We start from the raw sequence: 26488 nt of genomic DNA on the forward strand, positions 1-26488 counted from the left end.
GTTGGAGGTTGCTGTGAGCTGTAATGCCAAGGCACTCTACCCAGGGGGACAGCTTGAGGCTCTGTCTCCAAAAAAAAAAAAAAAAATCCTTTCATCTAACATCTGTCATCTTTTGTAGCTAATGGTTGATTCATGATTATTAATCTAAGGTATTTAATGAGATAATTCAGACAGACATAAGAGAGGCTTGGCTGATTATCTTGAATATTAGTGGGAAAAGATGATTAAGACAGAATCCCTGCCCTCCAATAATTTATAGTCCATGATAAAATAGATACACAAATAATTTTTTAAGGAGAAAATGAGAAATAACATAATGCCATCACCCTTTAGTTTAGCTTTAGACCAATGTTTCTGAACCTCGGCATTGCTGACACTTTGGGCCCAGTAAGTCTTCATGGTAAAGGGCTGTCCTGTGTGTGGTAGGGTGATGACCATCTCTTCCTGGCCTGTGCCCACTAGATGCCTCTACCACCACCGCCCCACCCAGGTATCACAACCAAAAATGTCTGTAGACACTGCCAAATGTCCCCTGGGGGACAAAAATCACCCTCCTGTTGAGACCCACAGATTTAGAATGAAGAGAAATTACTCTAGCTGGGAAGAGCAAAGAAACTTTTTTATGGCAGCCATAACATTTGAAATGGTTCTGACAATGGGGTAGCACATGCATGTGCTACATCCACGCCTTTGGGGGAGGACATACCATGGGAAGAACATGAGAAAGGTTAACAAAAGTGCAAAAAGGTAAGGTAAGTTTCTGTTTAATATTGCGCCACAGCCGCTGCCTGTAAAGATTAGGAAAAATAAATGAAAGGAGTAACTATGGGAAGGAAGAAATACAAATTTCAGTATGTACAGGTGATTTGATTTTATACATAGAAAACTCAAGATTAGCTTAATATTACTAGATGCAATAAACTAGGAGAACATTAAAGGCTGGGAATTAAACTCATCCTTACAACTTCAAATCTGAATTCAAACTTCTGCTATCAAATTTGTGGCTAAACTAATATTACTTAACTTCTTAAAGGCTCAGTTTGCTGACAAGTAGCATGACTGTGGTGAGCAATCACTTGTGTAGGAGCACCCTGAGAAGTGGAAAGCCCTGGCGGTGTAAGGTCCTAATGTCTATGATTACCGCCTTCATTCCCCAGCAATTTCTAAGAATGTAACATAAGGACTGGGAAACACAGACATGCACTAAGAAAGCAAACTAGCAAAGTAAAACCTCTAATTAATCCTTTAGGATTCTTTGCTAATTTCCTATGCTTTAATAACAGCTACTATTTGGGCTGGATATGGTGGCTGACATCTGCAATCCTAACACCCTGGGGGGCAAGGAGGATCACTTGAGCTCAAGAGTTCCAGACCAGCCTGATCAAGAGCAAGGCCCCATCTCTGCTAAAAATAGAAACATTAGCCTGGCCTCATGGCAGGCACGTGTAGTTTCAGCTACTAGTAAGGCTGAGGCAGGAGGATCACTTGAGCCCAGGAGTTTGAGATTATCATGAGCTCGGCTGATGCACACCACTCTAGTCAGAATAACAGAATGAGACTCTGTCTCAAAAATAAATAAATAGCAGCTAATATTTATTAAACATTTACTCTTGCTAGATACTATTAGTGTTTTGCATGTATTATCTCATTTAAATGTTGGAATAACCATCTACAGAAGCAAAATAACTTGCCCAAGCTCCAGTATTCTAACAAGGGCACCTAATATGGCTATGGTACAGTGGCTTAGGGTGAGCCGTTAGTATCAAAGAGCTTGCAGCGTTACTTAAATAAGCCCTTTAAGCCTCCATGTCCTCATCTTTAAAAGGAAGACAGAGATACCGACCTCATAGAAATAAATGAGTTTGTGTATGTAAAATTCTTAGAACAGGGCCCATCACACAATCAGTGCTCAATAATGTTAGCTGTTTTTATCATTACTGCTACACCAGCAGCACCCACCCCTTCCCTCTACTAGTTAATGAGAGGACACCTTGATTAGGATATTTTTACAAACTTTAGTAATCTAGGTACCTTTCTCACTACTCTGGTTCGTTTTTTCTTTCTCCCCTCTTCCTGACTTAACGCTTAATCCTGCTAAGTCACGTTTTTTTCGTAGTTAAAAGTGATCCATTTTTACCTTTAATCTGTATCATGGGAATGAAAAAAGATTTAGTCACCTATTCCATACCTCTGCCTCCAACTGGCAACACCATAAGATTATCGTTATCTGAGATGTAGTAACCCACTGCATACTTAAAGAAGTCCAGGGACGGACTTTTCCCTAATATCACTCAATACCATGTTAAGTCACATGTATTTTCTTTGGACTTCATTGCTGTTGCAATGAGAAAATTTAGCTCTTTCTGTTAAAAGCAAAGAATGCATGTTTTTTCCTTACAGAGACTAAAACCAAATAGGGAAAAGAGTAGTTAGTGGTGTTTTTTAAAGATTAACATATGCACATGCTAAAAATTAAATTGTCAAAATGTGTAAAGAAAAATCATTTATTTTTCCCTGCTTCAAGCAAACGAAAGTTTGTTTTTCATGATGGAACAAATGAAGATTTGGGGGCCATGTGGAAACAAGCTGAACTAATTTATTGCCAAATGTTGCTCTGTGGCTCTGATGCTTTTCACCACTAGGCTCAGAAAAAATGACCTCACAAAAGCTACGTCTGAAAAGAATTGCCAACTGTTATTAACTCAATGACAGGCTTTGGACTGGGCTCTGATGCTTAGTGGATTAATAATTTTAAATTATTTTAATGATTTTTTTCCTTTTAAAAAGCACCAGATTCCTCTCCCCTTCAATCGGCAAAAACATTATAGTATTTTCTTCTCTTTTCTCCTTTCACCGTCAAAAACACCAAATCTAATAGTTGCTTTGAGCCCAGATAGTGTCATCATAGGAATAGAAATTACAATTAATTCATCAGCATGCTCCAGAGACCAGTAATTTGATTACTTCAGGTCACTTACAAAGGATTTCCCTAGATAGCGTGTCAAGAGATTAATAGTGAGATGAAGGCCATCTTCCCTCTCTTTCCCACATCAGAGGTCAGGTTGGTTTGGGGCTAGTACCCAGAACACTAAACTAACCAGATGACCTATTGTTTCTAGTTGAGAGGACAGATCAGATGTTTTAGTTGCAGAGTTTCTTCAAGAATAAGAGCCTTTCAGATAGTGGGTCCAGACAATTTGGATCCACTGCATACTAAGACTTTCCAATTTAGGGCTCCTTCAAGGTTTATCTGCCAAAAGCCTGAGAAATCTGCAGAGGTTGCAGTTATAGGAGGGTATTCCCACAGAAGTTTGATGTTAAGGAGTTAGATTTATTCTATGACTCCTGGTATCCCACAGAAGCACTAAGTAGGCTGTCATTGATCATTGTAGGGGCTGGGGAATCAGACGGCAATTTGGCTGGTGTCAGATAGCTGAATATTAAAAAACTCTTAAGGCTCCTGAAAGTGAGGTGAGGTCGGATTCCAGAAGTCAGAAAATAGGCAGTTAATACTAACTGGTGTCCAGTTAGAGAATAGGGACAAAATTCAAGATTTCAGGTTTTAGTTACGGGGAGAAGAGAGGTCTGAGAAACAGGGTGTCAGCTGAGGAAGAACCATGTAAGTAGATCTTAGAATCCACAGCTTGGACAGGTGAGACTTCAGGTGAGAGTGGCAGTGAACAGAAGCATCTGAAGGAGGCTGAGTGCAGGGTGCTTTTCCTGGGACAGCCTTTGACCTTCACTCGAAGTCCACAGACATCTCGAGGAGACTTGCTGCAGAACTCTAGTATCCTCCTGCAACAAAGACTGCATCCCCACAGCTGGATCCAGTTAAACATCAAGTAGTTCCCAAAGGATAAGATATTCCCCAAAACACCACTTGAATTCAATGTAAATAGTCAAAGATGTTTAGAAAATTTACAACCATATCCTCCTCTGGGAGATCCACAGTGAACACTGATGCATTAGAGGATCTGAGAGATTTTCCAGTAGAACTAGGTAAGGCCATTTAACTCACCTCTTCCTAAATACATCTGCCTTGGGACCTATCTGTCTTACGAAACTGGTTCCAAGGAATACCAGTTTGGGCATACTCTTCTAAAGGAAAGTTGGGGGCCTAAGAAATAACCTGAGACCAGTCAGGGACCCCTGCCAGGAGGAGCCAGTTCCTTCTGTCCCCAGCAGGGCTGCTGCATCGGCCTTGGGCTGTATGCTCTGTGCAGTTCCTGAGGGCACCACTCAACATCGACTGCAGTGTAAATGGCAGTCTAAGCTGTCTACTCAGCAGCCTTTATCCTTAATGCATACAAGAGGCTGTAGAGCGTAATAGAGAAGAAAACTTACCTACCTGGGTTTCAGTCTAAGCCCTCTTCCTACCAGCTGGAAAATCCCAGGCAACATAATTATATCCTCTATAATTCAGTTTCCTCATTTGTCGAATATAAATGGTAGTAGTTTAAGAGTACACAATTCTACAGGGTAGACATATAGTTTTGGGGCAATTTAAAATAGTTGTAACTTTAAATTGCACATGAACTTTATGTTCACTCTGTATATTATGCACATTACATGCTATATAATTTTTATAGCATCTATGTCGTAATAATATTATAACACAATAGCAAAGTTATTTTTATAGGTATGGATTAAATCAGTTATGTATTAAAGCCCTTAGAATTGTGCTTATAAATATTAGCTCTTCCCAGTATAATTATTATCACATTTCAGTCTGATGCTGATCATGCTATAACGCTCCATGTCAGCCAGACTTGTCTTTGAAAACAATGTTTTAAGAACATCACCTTAAACAGCTGCTAACCAATGGAGGGGAACTGACCCCACCAAAAGTGGGGTTTGTTCATCTGTTTAAGTGGGACAACAGAACATGTGCAGACTAATTGGCAGTGGGGTCAGTCCCTGACAGCCCCCATTGGTTAGTGACTATAAAAAAATCCGATTACCTTAGCCTTCCTGGTATACTTAGTGTGTTTACTATGAGGAGCAAGGATCAGCTTGCTTACCTGTTTCCCACATTGACAAGTTTATAGGAAGAAATTACATTAATACTTGTATATTTTATCAAGCTAAATCTAAGACTCCCACCTGACTATTGTAGACTTTTAAGAGACTTGAGTTGTATTTGATGAGAAAATGCATTTGCCACAGGCTTTGGCATGAGGGCAGAATGCCTTGTGGATGGTCCAGCATCCAGACATTGGCTCCTACCTGCGGTTTACTCACAGCTGCCTGACTGCTGTTTGTGGTCTCCTCCAACATCCAGATCATGGGGCTTTAGCCCCTAGTTCCCTGAGGTTAGCTGTGAGTAACAAACACAGTACTACTCTTTTTTTTTTCTTCTTTTGTTCCGTTAGTTATTTCCTTCCTTCTGTTTTCTTTTGAGACGAATGGAGAGAACTCTTAATTAGGCAGTGAGAAGATACCAGCCAAGTCTTTCCTGCCTGTCCGTTCCATCATCAGACTGGGTTGCTGCCTCCCCAGAGACGGCCCCAGTCTCAGTCCCTGATCTTCCCTGGACTATAATCTGAGAGATTCAGTTTTGGGTTAATTCATGAGCATAACTCAGAGGGCCACTGACTCATGACAGGCAGTCAACATCCTTAGATGGACCCACCCAGGATCAGCTGTCACATCAGGCCTGTCAGTGAGCTTTCAGCATGTTCAGTGCCCAGACCAGCCTCTTGCAGAGCCGAATTCCTGGGATCTAGCCATGTGACGTGGAAATCAATGAGGAGACTGAGTCACACAGCAAGATCAGTCACTTGCCTGAGCTCATATTCACTTTCTGCTTAGATTTGTTTTCTGGGGTTCAAGTCTTGACCAGGAATGTAACCATTTCCCTGGGCGAGGAGCATGGCCGAGCTGCCCAGTTTCCTGGAAATCTTATGTGTCTGCATTACTCCTTTGGGCAAATTTTTGGGCCAGCAGAAGGAAAACTAGCAAGTTTTCTGAGTTAGAAATCTGTGTCTTGCAAAAGAAGGAATATTTATGAGTCTAAGCTCTCTTCCTACCAGCTGGAAAATCCCAGGCAAGATAATTATATCTGAAATAATTTTTTACTGAAATAAAAACAGTAGGTACCAACGTGTCGTGCCACTTTTAGAAAAAAGGTAGAATATTTTAAAGAAATGTATTTAGGGAAGTAAAAATGACTGTCTTCAACACCTTTAAACACTTACGAAAAATGTGCACACTCATAGAGGTGTCAGTAAATCACATTTTAAAATATGAATAACACCAAAAAAAAAAGGATGGAACTGGTAGCAGCTATCTAAGAATTGCCTTTGTAATTGTCAGAGGTAGCTGAAATTAAAATTATGAAGAAGAAAAAATGTGTGAGCCACTGAGCTGCCACAGAGTTACTTACTAAATTCACAGTGATGTGGGGCCAAATGATATATTTGAAAGGTACTTAGATTTTTATTTAATTATGGGTTAATATGAGGATACATATGATTAGGTTACATTATTTGCATTTGTAATATAAAGTTCAGAGTCTGAGTTATAGTTGAGTCCTTCACCCAGGAAGTGTGCCATCTACCTCTACATTGTACCCAACAGGTGGAAACTAACCAAGCCCCCTCTCTCCTCCATTCTTCTTTAATTTAACTGTGTTTTTCTCTCATGTGGGCTTGTAGTTGTTGGTTTGCTATTTTCAGATTAGTACTAAGTACACAGGATGCTGGCTTTTCTATTTTTGAGATACTTTACTTAGGAAGATGTCCTCCAAATCCATCCAGGTAAATAAAAAAGATGCAAAGTCTCCATCTTTTTATAACTAACTAGTATTCCATGGTATACACAGTTTATTAATCCATTCATGGAACCTATATTTTATTTTTTAAAGAGTCTTAAAATGTAATGAAGATATACATTGGTAGGGATGGGCATAGAAGGGAAATAGGGAAGTAGATGTGAAACAGGTATCATATTGGAAAGTTAAGTAAACAACACTACCTCCATATAATGGAATATTAGCAGACTTAAAAAAGAATGAGGCCTCCTACATATACTTGGTATTTCATATCAAAAATGTTCTGTTTCATTCTACTTAACAGACCAGTCCATAATGTTCTATTAAGTAGAACCAAAAAAGCAAGATGCAGAAAAATGTGTATATGCTATCATTTGTGTTAAAAAAAAAAAAAAAAAACTCAGAGGGTGTGGAGCACAATGGTCAAATAAATGCCCCTCTACACAAACACCATCCATGCAAGGAAGCACCTTCAGAAGATCCAAAACTCAGGTGAGCAATCCCAATACCTGGTTTTAACATTGTATCAAGGAAAGAGGTATGGAATGGGGCAGAAAAGACAGTCTTGCATGGCCTACATCATCTCTCCTCTATCTGGTAGCACTCTGCCAGTGCCCTGTGGAGTGGAGAGAAAATCTATGTGCCCAGGGGAAGGACAGTGAAGGTATTATGGGACTTTGCATTGAAACTCAGAGCCACCCTGGCACAGGGGAATACAGCAAAAGGCAGAACTCTGCCAGCATTCATGGAAGGAACATTTAGACCAGGTTAGACAGAGAAAAATCCTCTAGTTCAAAACCTGAATCCCCACTAGCCATACACACTATCTGAGAAAAAGCAGTCTGGGACCTGGACTAAATTCACAAGGCAGTCTGGGCCACAAAGGCTGCAGTCCTTTCCAACTCCTGTGGCTGTGTTAGCTCAGAGCCCATGAACTTGGGGTGGATGTGACTCTGGGACACCAGCAGTAGCAGTCAAGCCAGTGCCTGTGTTATCCATCCTCCAATTCCAAGCAGGACAGCACAGAGACAATCTTCTTTTCCTTGAGGAAAGAAAGGGGAAGGCTTCAGAGGACTCTGTTTTGCAACTTGGGTACCAACTCAGCCACAAAAAATAAAGTACCAAGCAGACTCCTGAAGCCCCTGATTCCAGGCCCTAGTTCCTGGACAACAGTTCCAGACCTATCCTGGGCCAGAAAGAAACATATTGCCCTGAAGGACAAGATCCCATCCCAGCAGGATTCATCATCTGCTGATTAAAGACCCCTTGGGTTTTGAATAAACATAAAAGGTAGTCAAGCAATTGTCGCTCTGGGCTTTGGGTGAGACTAGGCTGACTTGGGGTATGATCTGGTGCAGTCCTAGCTGCAGTGATCATGAGGGAGTGCCCCCATCACTCCTCCCCAAACTGAGCAACCCAGCACAGACAGTGAGAGAAGAGAGTGAGAGACTTTGCTTTGTAATTCAGGGAATTCTCCTGTATCTTACCCAAGTCCGCCAAAATGGTGCCACCAAGAGTCTGCAGGAGTCACAGTATTATTGGGCTTGGAATAGCCTCAGTGCAGAAACACCTGTAATTGACCAAGGACTTAGATCATGACACTCAATTTCTCTTTGAATACCTGGAAAGCCTTCTCAAGAAGGACAAGTTTAAACAAGCCCAGACAGTAAAAATTAAACTAAATATCTAACTCTTCAAAGCACAGACATTAACAAACATCCACAAGCACCAGAAACATTCAAGAAAACATGACTTCACCAAACAAACTAAATAAGATATCAGTGACCAATCCTGGAGTGATGGATATGTGTGGTCTTTCAGACAAAGAATTCAAAATAGCTGTCCTAAAGAAGCTTAAGGACTGTCAGACAACACAGGGAAGGAATTCAGGAGCCTATCAGAGATACTTAACAAAGAGATTTAAATAAGAAAAAGAAAATCAGCCAGAAATTCTGGAGCTGGAAAATTCAACTGGCAAACTGAGAAATGTATCAGCGTCTCTTAACAGCAGCATTGATCAAGAAGAAGAAAGAATTAGTGAGCATAAAGACAGGCTGTTTGAAAATAAGCTGTCAGAAGAGGAAAAAGAATGAACCGTGCCTATACGATCTATGAAATAGCCTCAAAAGGGCAAATATAAGAGGCAGAGAGAAAGACTGGGCTAGAAAGTTTATTCAAAGAAATGATTACAGCAAACTTTACAAACCTAGAGAAAGATACCAATATTCATATATAAGAAGGTCATAGAACCAAGCAGATATAACCCAAACAAGACTACTTCTAGGCATTTAATAATCATGGATAAAGAAAAGATCCTAGGGGAAGCAAAAAAAGAAAAAAATAACATATAGAGGAGCTCCAATCCCTCTGGCAGTAGCTTCTCAGTGGAAATGTTGTAGGCGAGGAGAGCATGGCATGCCATAGTCAAGGTGCTGAAGGAAAAAATTCTTAACCCTAAAAAAGTATATCCTGCAAAAATATCCTTCAGACTTTCAGGAGAAATAAAGACTTTCTCAAATAAAAGCTGAAGGAGTTTTCATCAACACCAGACCTGTTCTACAAGTCATGCTAACAGGAGTTCTTTAGATAAGCACGTCAATGAACAATAGGAAATCATCTGAAGGTGTACAACTCACTATTAGCAGTATGTACACAAATACGAAATAGCCCATTGCTGGAATTGCAGTATGTGAACCACTTAAACCTTGAGTAAGAAGATAAAAGACAAACCTCCCAAAAATAACTGCAACGACTTTGTGAGAGAGAGATAGTATGAAAAGATAAAGACAAAAACCATAAAAAGTTTAAAAGTCGGGGCAAGGGATGGAGTTAAAGTGTTGAATTTCAGTTAGATTCTCTTTGCTTGTTGTAAGCAGAGTTGTCCTATGTTTAAAATAGTTGGTTAAGAAATGTTTTTTGCAAGCCTCATGGAAATGTCAGGAAAAAAAACCTACAACAGATACACAAAAAATAAAAAGCAAGAAATTAAAACATGCTACCAGAGAAAATCACTTTTAGGGAAAGAAGGAAGGGAGGAAGGGAAGAAAGGAAGATGGGAAGGAAGGGAGGAAGGGAAGGAGGGAGGGAGGACTACTACTTGTACATTATCAGTGAGAATCTAAATTAATGCAACCACTATGGAGAACTATGGATGTTCCTCAAAAAACTAAAAATAGAACTACCATATCATCTAGCAATCCCACTCCTGGGTATGTATCCAAAAGAAGGGGGAGTCGGTATATCAAAACATATCTGCACTCCCATGTTTATTGCAGCACTATTCACAATAGCCAAGATTTGGAATAAACCTAAGTGTCCATCAGTGACAAATGGAAAAAGACACTGTGATCCTTACAGACAATGCAATATTATATAGTCACAACAAGAATGAAATCCTGCCATTTGTAACAACAGGAATGGAACTGGAGAACATTATGTCAAGTGAAATAAGCCAAACACAGCAAGACAAATCTCAAATGTTCTCACTTATATGTGGGAGCTAAATATTAAAAACAATTGATCTCATGGAGATAAAGAGTAGAATGATGGTTACCAGGAGCTGGGAAAGGGAGCAGGGAGCAGGGGATAAAGGGGACCGGTGATGGGTACAGAAATAGAGTCAGATAGTTAGATAGAATGAACAATATTTGATAGCACCACAAAGTGACTAAAACCAACATTAAGTTAGGACACACTTTAAAATAACTAAAAGAGTGGAATCGGAATGTTCTTAACACAAAGAAATGATAAATGCCTGAGGTGATGGGTGCCCTAGTTACTGTGATTTGATTAACTCACTCACATATGGAGACATCATGTGTCCCTTATAAACACATACAAACTATTACGTACCGATAACAACTAAAAATTAAAAATTTAAAAATAAATAAAATGTCTGCATGCTCACACACATGCATCTCTGAAAAGGAAACCTCAGGAACCGATGGCAGTAGTTAACTTTGGGAAGGGGATCTAGTGGCCCGTCGGGGCACAAGAGAGATTTAACTTTCCACTGATCATCCTTGCATATCTTTGGAATTTTGCCACATACATGTGTTACCCACATGAATATTTAAACTAAATGTAAACACAAGACAGTTAATTGATACTAGGTACTGTTACAAGAGATAGAGAAGTAGCTGGTTGAGGAGTTTTATATAACTAAGAAATTGGGATTTCATTTTAAAAAACACAGAAGTTTTCAAAAATTTTTAAAGTGCGTTCAATAGCCTTGTGCTACTTTGCCAAGTTTAGAAAACTTTTTTTTTCAATCCATTCTACTTTTTACCAATTATCTTATAGAATCTTTTGTTCCAAAGAAAGGACATGACTGACCAATAATTTTCCTCCACATTCTTAAATATATCTTTTGCTTTTATCATAATACTTAATAATATATGTTGTCTTTTACTTTTAAAGTTGTCTTTAGAAATAGCTTTAAAAATCATAGCTTCACAAAGCATTACAGAATTAAGTGGTACATTATGGGAAACTTCCTTGGACATTAGTTTCTGCAATACGTTATGTTGCCACTGTCTAGCTTGGATGAAAAATCAAGTGCTGTTTGTGCTCCGAAAGCAGAGTTCAAAACCTGAATCATTTGGTTAAAAGGAATAGAAAATTGGTGCCTTCACATTGTGAGATTTTTATAGACAAACCAAATTGTTTCAGGTTGGAGTCAATGCTAGCTGTAAATTATACCCACAAGAACACTGACCTCAGGGATGAAACAAGTCAAGTTTTTAAGTGTGCTGAGAAATGCTACATTTAGCAACTTTTCTCCAGCTGCTAACTATATATAAACACTGTTTTCAGTGTCCTTTGGAAGGGCAAGTCCTCCCTTTACCCCTCTGCCTGTGGCCACCCCTCCCACACACATTCCCTTCCTCCATTATGTTAAGCAATGTTCAAATGATGACAGTAACACACTCCTTTTTTTTTTTTCTCAGCTAACTTTGGAATTCCAGATTCTTAATAGGATTAATTAAAACCGTAACCAAAGTCTGCATTCACCTTTGTTATTTTCGCCAAAAAGACTCAATTAAATGGTAGTGATTATGGTTTACAAGTGTGTGTAAAGTCTCCAAAGATGAGTGAGTACAGAGAAGACCATCGTGCAGAACTTCCCTGACCTCTGGGCCCGTTGATCTAGATGTAGATGGATCTAGATGGATCGGGATCCATCATGCACTTACTGGCCCACATGGAAACAGTTTGGGTGTGTTTTTACATCTCCATATGCACAATGTTCTGCTCTTTTCCATCTTTGGGGAAAGTGACCCTTAAGAGGCCAGGATTCATTTGGAACAATAGAGGAAAAATCAGTTGTTGTGTCCTGTCCCACCCATTCCCTGGCTGGATTCCCCTTTGAAGGTAATCCCTCCAGGTATACATGTGGTGCTATCTAGGGATGATTTGATGAGTCATATTTTAATAGGAGGGACTGTTGGTACTTTTACAAGTAATAGTCTCTAGGTAACGTCTGCACCACAAAAAGCATTAAGTGCCCTTTTTAATTTGGTTTTTCTTTCTAATTTTGTTTAAAGGTACAACATTGGCATTTGCAGGAATATATTTGTTGGTGAACTTTGCTCCAAATATAACTCAGGCCATCTCAGCAAGAACAGTACAGTATTACTTTGTTGGCTGGAAGTTCCTGATCTATGTGGTAAGAATTTAAATATTTTACTATCCCTGAAGCTATATTATCTAGACCACTGGTACATAAAGATACTAGAGAACATCTTTTCTTCTCAGCATAACATCTTATTACAGTGTAAATATACTTGATCAATACCAAAGTATTAGAAATAGTAAGTCAGCAATGGAAGTGATACCGGATTTTTGACTTTGGATTTCCAGGCTCTTGGTCTCCACGATTCGATGAATGAATTGATGGACCACTGTCCCGTCCTGCGGGACACGGTTATTCGGGGGGCGAGGGGGACCCAGCCTGTAAAGAGAATGGGCACGAGAAAGAAGAGGAGGCGAGACCAAGCAGATTTGTCAAGGTCTCATTTAATGGATGTAACAGATCAGTTTTTATAGTATTCAGAGAAGACAAGAGGTGGGGGGCAGAGGAATGCAGGAGTTAGAGCTTGCATCAATCTCCTGCTGGGAATGTAAACGATGTGTCTGAAACATTTTATGGCTTCTCTGGGAAGAACAGCTCCTTGTCTGATAAGGGAAAAGCAGCTCCTTATCTGATAAAGGTTAGCATACTCCAGACAGTGGGGATGGGCGGCCATCTGGCGTCATTTGGCTCCCGACAGACCACAGGACAGACAGTAAGTTAGGCTTTATTTACAGAGGTATTATTACAGCTCTTACAAAGAGCCAAACCTTGCAGAACAGGATAAGATAGGTTTTATTTAAGTGTCACAGTTCTTACAAAGAGCCAAACCTCCTTGCAGAGCAGGGTATAAGTGTTACAGCTCTTAGAAAGAGCCAAACCTCCTTGCAGAGCAGGATGCAAGTGTTACAGCTCTTACAAAGAGCCAAACTTCCTTGCAGAGCAGGGTATAAGTGTTACAGCTCTTCCTCTTCTGCTCTCTCTCAATGGCAATCTGCTGAGGTCTTTGCTCTCCTGCTCTCTCTTCCTCCAAGGTCAGCAACAATCTGCTGAAGTCTTGCTCTTCTGCTCTATCTTCCTTGACGATCTGCGATGATCTGCCCCTAGGCTCTCTGCTCAGGGGTTTATATAGGGGCAGTTGTCCAATGAGCTGAGAGCTTAGCTGATTGGTCTATAAAATAGACCAGTCAGGAGCAGGATTGAAAATGGACCAATCAGGGATGCACTGGAGGAATTGCCAGTGTTTTCCCCTGATCTGCCTGGTCTTTTTTGTTATTGGAGCTTCCGGTGGGAGAGGAAAGCTTCCCCTTTTGCTCCAGCCTGCTAGTTTCTGTTGCCAAGGCAGAGCTGGCAGGTCCTCTTGCACTGCTCTACTGGAGCCTCTGGTGGGGGAGGGAAGTTCCCCCCGCTTGCTCCAGCCTGCCGGTTCCTTTGCCAGCTGCTGCTACCAAGACAGAAGTGGCAGGTCCCCCAGCCCTGCTGGGCTGAGCTGGCTGGGGTGCCACTTTCCCAGTATCAGAAGTACTCTTAGATTCCCAAGTATCCTTTTCTTGGGGGTGACCTCTCTCTAGAACAATTTCGATGACATTTAATCCAACAAATTCCACAGCAACATGTTTTAGGATAGCTCAAAGTAAAACAAAGCAAACACTCTTCTTCCAAGGTCAAGGGGCAATTCCTATGACACATTTGGCTTCACTGAATTTATTCCAGGCAAGTATTCTTCCCAAAAAAGTCTTCATTGAAATCAACGTAACAGATTGTCCGAGGGGGCAGACAGCAGTAGTGCATTACTGAAAAGATGAAGATGTGTAAAAGAAAGAATGAAATGAGCTGATATTGAAATTTGAAGTCATTAATTGGGATATTTATCTGATACACTGGCTGTATCTGGTGTATAAGATAGAACATGGTAGAAATGATTGATATGTAACTTGTTTCAGAAGCTGGTTTGGGCAGCTAGTAAGAAGAAAACTGGCATAGTCTAGCTAAGCATTTAACCAAGAACTGGAGGAGAAAACAGTCATGAGTCCAATAAAAAGAATCAAAGTGCACAGAATCGTACATCTTTAGGATTTGACTGCGAAGAGCTATCCGGTATAGTCCCTGACCTTTAAAACAGGTAAAACAGTGTGATCCCAATTTATATGCCTAGTATTGAAAAAGGTGACATTGGAACTTACAGGGATGTGTTTATTTGTGAACTTTGCTCCAAGTGTAACTCAGGGCATTACGGCAGCAGTTCCTAGTCTATGTGACAAGAATTCTATATATCTTACCATACTATACTATACTATACCATACTATATATATATATATATATATATACCATACTATATATATATATCTGATATATAATTCTGACCTTTGCAGGTCTTTTCTTTTTGAAGTCTCCCTCTCCACTTCTTTCTCTTGCCTATGAAGATACTTAGGTTCTTCCTTAAAAAAAATAAATTATTGGCATGGCACCTGTGGCTCAAGTGGCTAAGGCACCAGCCACATACACCTAAGGTGGCGAGTTCGAATCGCCAGCCCGGACCCGCCAAAACAACAATGACGGCTGCAACCAAAAAATAGCCGGGCGTTGTGGCGGGCACCTGTGGTCCCAGCTACTTGGGAGGCTGAGGCAGGAGACTCGCTTGAACCCAGGAGTTGGAGGTTGCTGTGAGCTGTGATGCCATGGCACTCTACCCAGGGGGACAGCTTGAGGCTCTGTCTCAAAAAAATAAATAAATAAATTATTCACTCCCTACACACCCTTTAATAAACTGTCTATTTACCTCATTCCACTTGCCACCAAAAGTGTCTTCAGATAGTTTACTCTTGGTGGCTCTGTCACTTTCCTCAGCTCCCATTCACTCCTCTCTCATTCTAATCTAGTAAATCCCTCCCCACGAATTGCCAAGCAGCGCTGCTTTTTTTTTGGTCCAGCACTTACTCCGGGGTCCATCGTCTTCTCCTCAAAGCTCTTTCCTCCCTACTTCTCTCTTTTCCTCTCTGACTAACTTGTGCCAGGCCCTTGGGCACCTCTTCCTCCTCTGCCAACCCCTTGTGTTTGCTCATGCTCCATGTTCTTCCAACATCTTCTAGAATGATCCCATTGCCCACCCTCATCCTCCTTTATAAAGACTTCCAAATCCAGGCCTACCTCCCCTTTCCAAGCCTCTCCTGAGCCCCTGACCTACGGGCTCATCTGTCCATTTATTACCCCTTTCTGTCTGGATGTCCCCCAGTTTCCTCAAATGTAACATCAAAAACTGAACTAAACATTCCTCCCCTCAACCATTTCTCTCCTATATTTTCTAACTCAGCTTCTTGTGTTGGAAACCTGAGCTACCCAAGACTTTGCCTACATCCTCATTACCCATCCCTCCTCCTGTGCTATTGGATGTTTCTTACAGTCTCTGCACAGCAGTCCCTTAATGAATCTGTCTTCCCTACTGTTCATTTTCAATACTGTGGCCACAAGTATCTTCCTAAAAAGCAAATCTGGTCATTTAGCCACTCTAGCCACACAGCGCTGTGCTATTGTGTCTCTTGGTCTATTTACCTGTCTGTTCTAACCCAGAAGACCCTGACCTTGTTTGGGATATGAACTACTATGGGTTAAGCAATCACCCAATCAGCCCATCAGCAGAGTGCCCTGCTACTTAAATACCTCTTCCTTACATGCTATGGCCCCAAATCCCATTCTCATGGACCTTATTTCTACACTAGCATTGTCACTTCCCACCTCTTTCCCTACCTCCTGCCTCCGTCAACTTTTAGGGTTGGGCTTCCCAACTCAGCTTAGCCTTCTTGTCTCTGTCATCCTTTTTGCCTACCTCTCTCTCATTTATTTTCTTCCTTGTGCACCATACTTAATCCTTTAAGTATTCCAGCTTTCCTTGATCAAATATAAGCACCAGAAGGCATTTCCATCTCTGTGACTTACTTCTGCTCTTTATACTTTGTTGAATATTTCATGATAGTCCAGACTTGAAGTCCTACCAACACATTATTACTCTTTGCCTAAAGGCAAAACAAATTCTTCATCCAGTAAGAAAATGGTCACATAGCCCAAGACCAGAAAATTAATAGCCTGAGTTGAATCCATTGGAGATTAAAGATGCATCAAGACTTATTTCCTGGAATAAACAGCATTGTTTAATGATGATGTAGCTCATGCTGTTTTAACACCAGAGAAAACATTGAAAAGATCAAAAGCACTTTTATTAAACTGTATATTTCTTTTCTTTTATTTCAAATTAACATGAGGGTACAAATTTTTAAGATACATTGTTCTCACTTCCAAGGTAAAGTTCAAGTTGTAGTTGAGCCCTTCACCCAAGGGGTGTGCTGAACACCCTCAGGTTGTGCACATTAGGTGAAAACAGTATATTTCTACAGAAGGAGCTATGAAATTCATCGCATTTTGTTCTTTTCCAAAGTCAACTCTTAAATTCATTCATTCATTTATTCACTTATCCATTCTGTGCTGATTAGACACCCAGCTTATTAAAAAGAATTTCTGTAACAAGAATTTTACAGTCTTGGGAGAGACCTGTATTTCTATAAAACCATATTAAGATAATGAAAGTGTATTTGAAAGTACATGTCACAGAGAAACATGTAAATAATTCTAGATACTTATAGGATAGCATAAAATCAACCTTTAATGAAGTCACATTTGAATAACACCATAGACTTTAAGGGGAATAAATCTACATTACATTAGTTTGGAATTTAATCAATTGTATAGTTGCATCTATAAAGACTCTAGAAGTGATCACTTATATACTAAGATCATGAGATAAAGTTTAGTTTGAATCTATTAAACATCTAAGTAAATAACATTTAATCCTCAGATGTGGTAGATTCTGTGCTTTCTCTGCAAGTTATAACCGACAGCAGAGATCATAATTATAGTAATTAAGACTCTTCTTTGATACGTCTTGCACCTGTTTATGTGTCACACCTAGTATAAATAATAGCACCTAAATTGGTTTTGGGGACTGATCAGATAACTTACAAATGAATAAAAATATAGCAGAACCTCCACAGTTGACCACCTCCTTAAGTTGACCTAACTTTCACAGACAGGACATGCACCACATGTACAAGTCAGTACAGGAAGCCTACTTCCTTATGTTGACCACCTCTGTATGTTGACCAGTTTGTTACAGTCCCTTGGGTGGCCAACTTACAGAGGTTCCACTATATTTAAAATCTGAATAATTTTTATATTGCTCAAAAAAGGGATTATAAAATTGCATCACAGACTGGCTAATATGGTCCCCTTGTCACATGAGTTTGCCTGATCCAGGTGGATGTCTGTTTTACCTTCAAGGCTTACATTAAGTGGAAGCCTCACAGAGATAGGCCCAGGTGCTTTTCTTCTATCTGGTATTCTTGTTTGCAAGGAAAGGATTTGAGAAGTCTAAAATGCACTAAAGTGAAGGCACTAATCACTCTGTTCTTAATGATAAAAGGACATTGGCAGTTCAAGGGATGATATGGAAAATGAGACAGAAGAATGAACTATCCTTTACTCATCCACAGATGGCTAGTCCCCCAGCCCCCATGCTTGCCAACAAGCAAAAAACAAGTGGGGTGTTCAAGGTCAAAATAGCTTGGAGACATGCTGCAAAACATGGCCCCCTCTGAGAACTTCATCATCTCTGTTAGCATATTACAAAGTAGAAGTCTTTTAACAAAGAGACAGGTTTAATTTTGTTCATCCTGCATGCCCTAGGCTTATTTGACCATCAGGCCCTTTTTCTGGGAAGACTTCTTGTTGAGTAATACCTATGAACGCGTCTGCAGGACCCACATTAGGAAACGCAGCCCTAAGCCTCAATTACTTCATGTTCTTTGGCAGGCTTATTCATGGCCATTTTGCCCACCCAGATTTTCCAAAAGACTATTCAAACTGAAAGCTCTATTATGAACATAAAATCCTTCACAAAATAATGTGCAGAGTGCTCATTTTCTCTCCACCAGACAAAAAAATTAAATCAGCAGAAGCAAGGGCCAGGCCTATTGTTTGGTGCAATTCTATATACCCCAAAGTAAATTATTCAGTCAGCCTTTCTGGCAGAGCTGTGGCAGAACCCAACATCAGGTGTTAAAAACCTAAAGGGAGAAAACTGGATGTGTTTATATGACATCAGAATCTATGACGCCATGATGCTGGTTTGTGTTACTGTCTGAATGCAGGTAGACAGCACTGGTATGTCTCAGGAGCGGCCACTTCGGCAGTTGTAGGAGCCGACACTCACTGTGAGGATTTAGCCTGTGCTTAGCTGGGACTCCATTCTGTTCTTACCTGCCTGATGGCCCTAGCCAAGTCAGGCACTGTTAAACCCTCTGCATCTGATAGCTGAGGGAGAAGGGGTCGGATAACTTGTCCAAGGTCACATAAATACAAAGTGGCAGAGCCAGGATTCAAATCCAGTCTGTCTACTTCTGGGGCGCACACTGCAATACACTTCACTAAACGCCTATCTACACAGAATTAATAAAGCTGATTAGCAAGGATCAAATCTTTGTCCAGATCTTTGGCCTTAGAACTTGTTGAAAGCTCATTTCTTGGCTCAGCACCTGTGGCTCAAATGGCTAAGGTGCCAGCCACATACACCTAAGGCAGTAGGTTCAAATCCAGCCTGGGCCCACCAAACAATAATGACGGCTACAACCAAAAAATAGCCAGGCTTTGTGGCGGGTGGCTGTGGTCCCAGCTACTTGGAGGCTGAGGCAGGAGACTCACTTGAGCCCAAGAGTTGGAGGTTGCTGTGAGCTGTGATGCCACAGCACTCTACCCAGGGGGACAGCTTGAGGCTCTGTCTCAAAAAAAAAAAAAAAAAAACTCATTTCTTTTGGACAAAGAAGTCGTATCATAGGCTATTCTTTCTGCTGGGCATGGTGACTCACACTTATTATCCCAGAACTCTGAGAGGCTGAGGTGAGAGGACCCCTTGAGCTTGGAAGTTTGAGACCATCCCAAACAAGAGTGAGACTCCATCTCTAAAACCTGGGCATGTGGCAGTCACCTGTAGTCCCAGCTACTTGGGAGGATGAGGCAAGAGGATCCCAAGAGTCTGAGGTTGCTGTGAGCTATCATGACACCAGGGCACTCTAGCCTGGGTGACAGAGTGAGACTGTCTCAACAAAACAAAAGAAACAAACAAACAAGGCTATTCTTCCAAGAGAGAGCTTGATGAGAGGTGAAGTAAACTTCAGCTCAGATTTTGGTACTGGAAGTGGGGCATCCAGTGGTGAAATTCTGTCTGTCTCTTTTGCTATACCAACCCTTGGATGGCCAATGCCCTTTTTACTTCTGAAAACAGGGTGATTAGTGCCTTCACATCTAATTAGATTAGAGAGCGTGTCCAGAAAATCTTAAATCAATGCGTAAAACTCATCCTGAAAATTCCGTTCCTCTGGAAACACTTCAGGTACCAAAACCTGAATTAGTTTCCTATTACTTCCATAACCAATTTTCACAACCTTTGTGGCCTAAAACAACACGAAGTTATCATCTTACAATTTTGTAGGTCGAAAGTCCAACACGAGCTGCGCTGGACAGCAGTCAAGGCATTGGCAGGGCTGCGTGCCTTGCTGGAGCCTCCAGGGGAGAATCTGTTTCTTTGCCTTTTCCAGCTCTTAGAGGTCAGCAGCATTCCTTGGCTTGGGTCTATCTCACATCGCATCTCTCTGAGACTGCAGCTGGGGATCTTCCCTGCTGTTAAGGACTCATGTGATTACATTGGGCCCACTTAGATAATCTAGGATCATGGGCCCATTAAAGTGCATAACCTCAATCACATTTGCAAAGGCCCATGGGCACACAGACCTCTACTGGAGCCCTTGTTCTGCCCGCCGAGTTGCATCATTCCACCCCTCTGAGGCTTTGTTTATTTACCTGTAAAGTGAAGATAGTGTCTACCTCCCAAGGTAATTGTGAGGATTCAGGGAATTAGTACAAAGCCCCGAGGACAGTACACAGTGTGCGGTGGGCACACAGGAAGTGCTGTTACTATTTCTGACCTCTGATACTGCAATCAGCAACACAGCCTCCTCTGGGGCTCGGCAACCTGCACACATCACAGCCTCTTTAATATTGATGCTTTCAGAGAGGGGAAAAAAATGTTCCTAGAAAAAACATTAACATTAATTCATACTGCCTGAAAAATTTTATTCCTGGGAGCTGTGTGACCTCTTGCTACAAGGCAGAACTAGGGTAACTATATCATTCTGTGAATAATGGGAGCTCATGTTTTATTTATCTGAAGCCACAGAGATAGAATTTGTTAAAAAAAAAAAAAAAAGTCAAACACGATTTTTAGAACTAATGCAACTACCTTTATCCTCCCTTAAAAACTGAATAATCACCATGCTAATGGATTTAGCCAACATCTCAGTGCCTTAGTGTAGGAAAAGCTTACTTTTCTTCCTCAAGGAATACAGTGGTCCTGAACACCCCTGTGAATTGTTTTAATTGTCTCTCCTGAAAAATGGAAGCCTGTGGTTAAGACCAAGCCTCCAGGGATATTTCTGGTAATGACGGGTGAGTTGCATGGAGCCTGGGACACCCAGTGTTTTGATGACAGCTTCAGGGAAGGCAAAGAGATAGGAGTTTAATAGTTTTTGTAGCACAACACAGTTAAAGGCCTGGCAAATAAGTCCTCCAAGGAAAAGTTAAAATAATTGGTTTAATTTACCAGAAGGAAAGAGTGAAAAAAAGGGATGATTCGATTTCCGTATTAAGGTGTTTCATAAAAGGTTCTTAAGTGGGAAAGATACGGGACTGTGACTTCCCATGCCCATAGAGGATTAAAGGAAAAAACACAAACCAACAAGCCAAACCTTGAATAGAAACAGAGATTTAAGTTGATTTAGAGATGGCCTGATAAGTAGAACGCAGTCTTGGAAATAATAAAATCTCTAACTCTAGCGATTTTTAAGAAAAAAATATTAGTGATGATAACTTTTACCTACCTAACATCAGGAAAGTAAACACACATATTTATGATTTCACTGCAGGGATGCCAAAGAATGGCAAAAAAAAAAAAAAAAAAAAAAAAGCTAAAACAAAAATAAAACTGAGAACTCAAAATTACACTCCAGTTTTCATAAGGGTAGGAAAATTTTAGAGTTTCAGTCAATTAATATTTATTGAATACTCAGTTTTAGATATCAGGTCTTTTTTTTTTTTTTTTGGCAAGGTAATGAACTCGAGGTGTGGTTTACTCATTAATCCCATCAATACTTACTGGGTAGCTGACTGTGTGCCAGGCACACAGAGCAGGTAAGGTCCCTGTTCCAGAGCTGGTGTCCCAATGGGGGAGACAGACAGAAAACACATAAGCAGACGAACAAGAAACACACCAGATGATGGCCAAATGCTCCCCAGCGACCTGAAGCTGGGGGTGTGACAGGATGAGCAGTGGCTCTCAGAGCAGAAGAGTTACAGAACTCTTAAGAGAGTTGGCATCTGAGCTGAGAGCTGAGTGGCTGGGAGGAGCCACTGTGCAGAGATCAGGGAAAGAGCATTCCAGAAAGTACAGAGGCCCAAAGGTGGGCGCAATCTGAGGATCACGAAGAACTGAAAAGAAAAAGGAAATAACTAGGCCACTGTGGCTGGCCCAGGGCAAACCAGGCAGGGGCAAGTGGTCGAAATGAGGCCTGAGAAGTTTCCTGGGGCTTTGTCCTCAGGAGGGAGTTTGGATTTTACTCTAAATGGGATAGGACACCATAAGATATTTTAGCAAAGAAATGACTGGGTCTAATTTATATTTTCACTACATGTTTCATCCTGGATAAATTTCATAAACATAATGCAGAATAAAAAGGCAAGCAATGAAAGCAAGTATAATTTCACTTTTATAAGTCCAAACATATGCAACAATAAACAAGGTGTTTGGAGATGCATAAAAGTGTGATAAACTATAAAGGAAGTGAACGATAAACACACAGTTCAGCATAGTGGTTCCTGGGGAGGTGGGGGAGGGACACAGAGCTGGGGAGGGCACACAAGAAGCTTTAGAGGTGTTGATGGGTCCTGTTTCTTAGATCAGGTAGAGGGCATGTGAATTACTTGTCCTGCCACTCTAACCACCTAGATGTATACCATGTATGTTCTCTATCAGTTAAATATTTCATTATCCAAGTTGTGTCTTTAAATAATTCCTCTGGCTACTGAATGGCTGGGTCCTAGAGAAACGTCAGTAAAATCAGAGATGAATTAGAAGCTAATGCAGCTGTCCAGCGAAAGGATGGTGGGGAGTGAGGAGAATGGGAGGAGTTTTGACTTGTGCAACAGTGTTTGGTGATGCCTCTTCCTGAGGGACAAAGGCCCCAGGAGGAACATGTGGGAAGGGAGGGAATCGAGCAGGTGCCTATATGAGTGTGGCACGTCTGTGAAACAAGCACATGGAAATGTTTCATGGACAGTTGGATAAGTGAGACTGGAGTCCCAGGGAGGTTGCTAGGGGGTAGGTAGGTGGTGTTAGACATCTGGGTCTGGATGGCTAAGGTGCCTTAGGCTGTTCATGTGTACTGATAATTGTCCTTAGGAACTGCGTCACCCTCTCTCATGCAAGCACTGCTACAAAGTCAGAAAGAGAAGTGTGCCATTTTGAAGACTTTGTGAAGAAGAACTTACCCTTTTCCATCTTTTTCATTTCTAGATTCTAGAAATATTAATTTTCTGCATTCTCCTATATTGCCATAAAAGAAAAGGAATGAAGCACATAGTGATTCTGCTAACCCTGGTGGCGCTTCTAGGTAAGGGATATTTTGTCTTCTTATTCTTTAATGGAGTAGTGCTAGGTCATAAACAAGATTTGAAGTAGAATACTTGAGCTTAGGGGTTTGAGACCAGCCTGAGCAAGAGTGAGACCCTGTCTCTACTAAAATAGAAAAACTAGCCAGGTGCCTGTAGTCCCAGCTATTTGAGAGGGAGAATCCTTGACCCCAGCCATTTAAGGTTGCTGTGAACTATGATTCCATAGCACCATAGCACTCTACCCAGGGCAACCAAGTGAGACTCTGTCTCAAAAAAAAGGCTGCCATCAAGCCTCTTGAGGGCCCCCTTCCCTGATACTTTTTCTCCACGATGAACAGGACCCTGTTTCAGTGGTACGAGGGCCTGCAGTCTTTCTGATTGGCCCTTGCATATTGTGTAATATGTAGTGGGTTGTGTATTGTTTTGGTTCCATACATAAGTTTATCCACAACAAGGTAACTCAGATTGAAAGTAAATGAAAACAGGGGGTCAGGATACTACTGAATTAAAATTAAGGCAGAAGGCATTAAATGAGACCAAAAAGGGTAATTTATCCTGATAAAAAGAACACAGTGCTCAAGAATATCATATCTAGTATGTGATAGAAAATCTGCAGAAAAAAGCAAAGCTACATTAAGAGAAATATAAGGGAAATAGAAGACTTCTCTCAGCTCAAGGAAGACAAGTAGGATAGAAAAATATGTAAAGACAGGGAATCTGAATACTTGATTTTGAACCTCTAATCTTGAACTCTAAATCCTGAAAACAAAGAATAAACTTACTTTCAAGTGCCTGTGTAACATTTATAAAAGTTGATCACATAATTGGCCATAAAGAAATTCTTCATAAATTCCAGGAAATTGAAATAGGACAGACCACATTCTCGGATCACAGTGAAATAAAAACAGAAAAATAATAACAAAAATAGAAACCAATAAATCCCTACCACCAGGAAATGTTATAATAACAATACTTTCTGCAGCTGGGTAAAGTAGAAACCAAGATTTCATTGCAGCATATATTTTTTAAATTATTATCAAAATAATATTAAAACCTCAAGTTTATGAATAATGCTGTAGTCAGAGAAAATTGATTGTTTTAAATGTAAGTCAATGAAGCACTCAACAAGTTAGAAAAAAAACCTGAAATAAAACCAAGAGAAAGCAGAAAGCATTTAATTAAAAAGGCAAAAATTAATGAAATCGAAAATACAATAGTAGGTAGCACCCATAGCTCAGTGGGTAGGGCACCAGTCACATACACCGAGCCTGGCGGGTTCGAACTGGCCTGGGCCAGCTAAAACAACAATGACAACTGCAACAAAAAAAATAGCCAGGCATTGTGACGTGGGCCAGTAGTCCCAGCTACTTGGGAAGGCTAAGGCAAGAGAATTGCTTAAACCCAAGAGTTTGAGGTTGCTGTGATCTGTGATGCCATGACACTCTACCCAGGGTGATAGCTTATGACTCCATCTCAAAAAAAAAAAAGAAAAGAAAATAGAAAAGTAATGGGTGGATAACTAAACCGAAGAATCAGTTCTTGAAATTTAACTGATAAAAATGATCTTCCATCAGAAAAAGAGGCAAAAGAAAAATCATAATTACCCCCAAATAGAAACGAGATATAGTTAAATTGATTAATAAATAAATATGCATATAAAAACATACCTATATATGAAGACTTGAATAAATTGCTTGTTTTTTAAAGGAACTAACTGTAGAGGAATAAATGTACATTAAAAACTACATCCTAAAAAAGAACCTGGCCTATAGCATTCCAAATGTAATGTCTTCAAACCCTTAAGGAATAGATTATCCTGATGTTGTTAGAACTCTCTGAGGATATAAGAAGAAAGCTTTCGCTGTTTTAGAAAACATAATCAGATAATACTGATCCCAAATCTGAAAAAGATAGAACAGATGAAAAACACTATGAACTAATTTCACTATTAAATATTAATTCAAAAATCCCAAATAAAATATTAGAAAATAAAATCCAGAGCAAATCATACTCAACAACCAAGTGTTCTTAATAAAACTGAATTCTTTGTAACACTCATAACAATTTGTACTTACATATTCTATGTAGATGTTTATATGGTGTTAAGAGTTCATCTTCCTTGCCAGATTAGTTCTGAGAACACAGACCATGTCCCTCATTTATGCTATAAGTAAATTACCTAGGACAGAGCATAGAAAGCACACAATAAACATTTGAGTTAATTAACTAACTAGTTAATTCTGGGAACCAAAGAAGTGTTCTTTTTTTTAAAAAAAAAATCTCTTAATGTAGTTCATCATGTTAATGAGTCAGATATTAGTCAAATGATACAAACTCTGAGTTATAAGATGCATAAGTTGGCTCGGCGCCTGTGGCTTAAGTGGCTAAGGCACCAGCCACATACACCTAAGGTGGCGGGTTCGAATCCCCAGCCCGGGCCCGCCAAACAACAACAATGGCTGCAACCAAAAAATGGCCAGGCGCTGTGGTGGGCGCCTGTAGTCCCAGCTGCTTGGGAGGCTGAGGCAGGAGACTCGTTTGAGCCCAGGAGTTGGAGGTTGCTGTGAGCGTGATGCCATAGCACTCTACCCAGGGGGATAGCTTGAGGCTCCATCTCAAAAAAAAAAAAGATGCATAAGTTCTGGAGATCTAACATTCACTACAATGACCATAGTTCAGAACATTGTATTTAAAATTTGCTTGAGAGTAGATTTCAAATATTCTCACCACACAAAAATGATAACTATGTCAAGTGAAAGATATGTCACCCAACTTGATTTAGTAATCATTTTACAATACGTACATACATATAATACATCAAGTCATGACATTGTACACCTTAAATTTACATAATTTTATATTTGAAAGATACCCCCAATAAAGCTGGAAAAATGCTTTAAAAATGGAAATACATGTAATTCTCTCAATAGATGTTGAAAAGCTGTGTTAAAGTTTCATATTCATCGCTAATAAAAACCTTAATGATGAAACACTAGAAGTATTCTCATTACAGTAAGAAATGAGAAAAAAGATGCCCGCTCTTCCCTTTGCTCATCTTGCTCTTTGAGTGTTTCACAATGATCATTCCTGACTAAAATAATTATTAAAATCATGTAGCAGCTTTGAAAAATACTTATATTATTTTATATATATAGTGAGAAAAGTAGCACAGAACATGGTATCGACATTCATTGTGATTAAAAGCACACAGGAGGCAAAAACTGGAAATGAAAGAGAGGTAATAAAGCATGTGGGGGAATTTTTTTTTTTTTTTTACTTCATTGCTATCATATATTGCTGGTGCAATAGATAAAAAGTAGAACTAAGAAAAGGAATAGAAATTGAAGGCATCAGGAAGAAAGAAATCCGGCTTCTT

At 40.2% G+C, this 26488-nt stretch overlaps 1 protein-coding gene across 1 annotated transcript in view; it reads left to right on the top strand.

Annotated features, from left to right (window-relative positions):
- Window positions 1–26488, top strand: part of NIPAL2 (NIPA like domain containing 2) — a 102111-nt gene that overhangs the window by 60706 nt on the left and 14917 nt on the right. Inside the window, exons 5-6 of the mRNA XM_003782456.3 lie at window positions 12319–12440; window positions 23015–23111. Of these exons, the coding sequence (XP_003782504.1) occupies window positions 12319–12440; window positions 23015–23111 (219 nt within the window). The remainder of the gene's footprint in view (window positions 1–12318; window positions 12441–23014; window positions 23112–26488) is intronic.

This window comes from Otolemur garnettii, unplaced genomic scaffold (genome assembly GCF_000181295.1).
Source record: "Otolemur garnettii isolate 467f Iridium unplaced genomic scaffold, OtoGar3 scaffold00004, whole genome shotgun sequence".
NCBI lineage: Eukaryota > Metazoa > Chordata > Mammalia > Primates > Galagidae > Otolemur > Otolemur garnettii.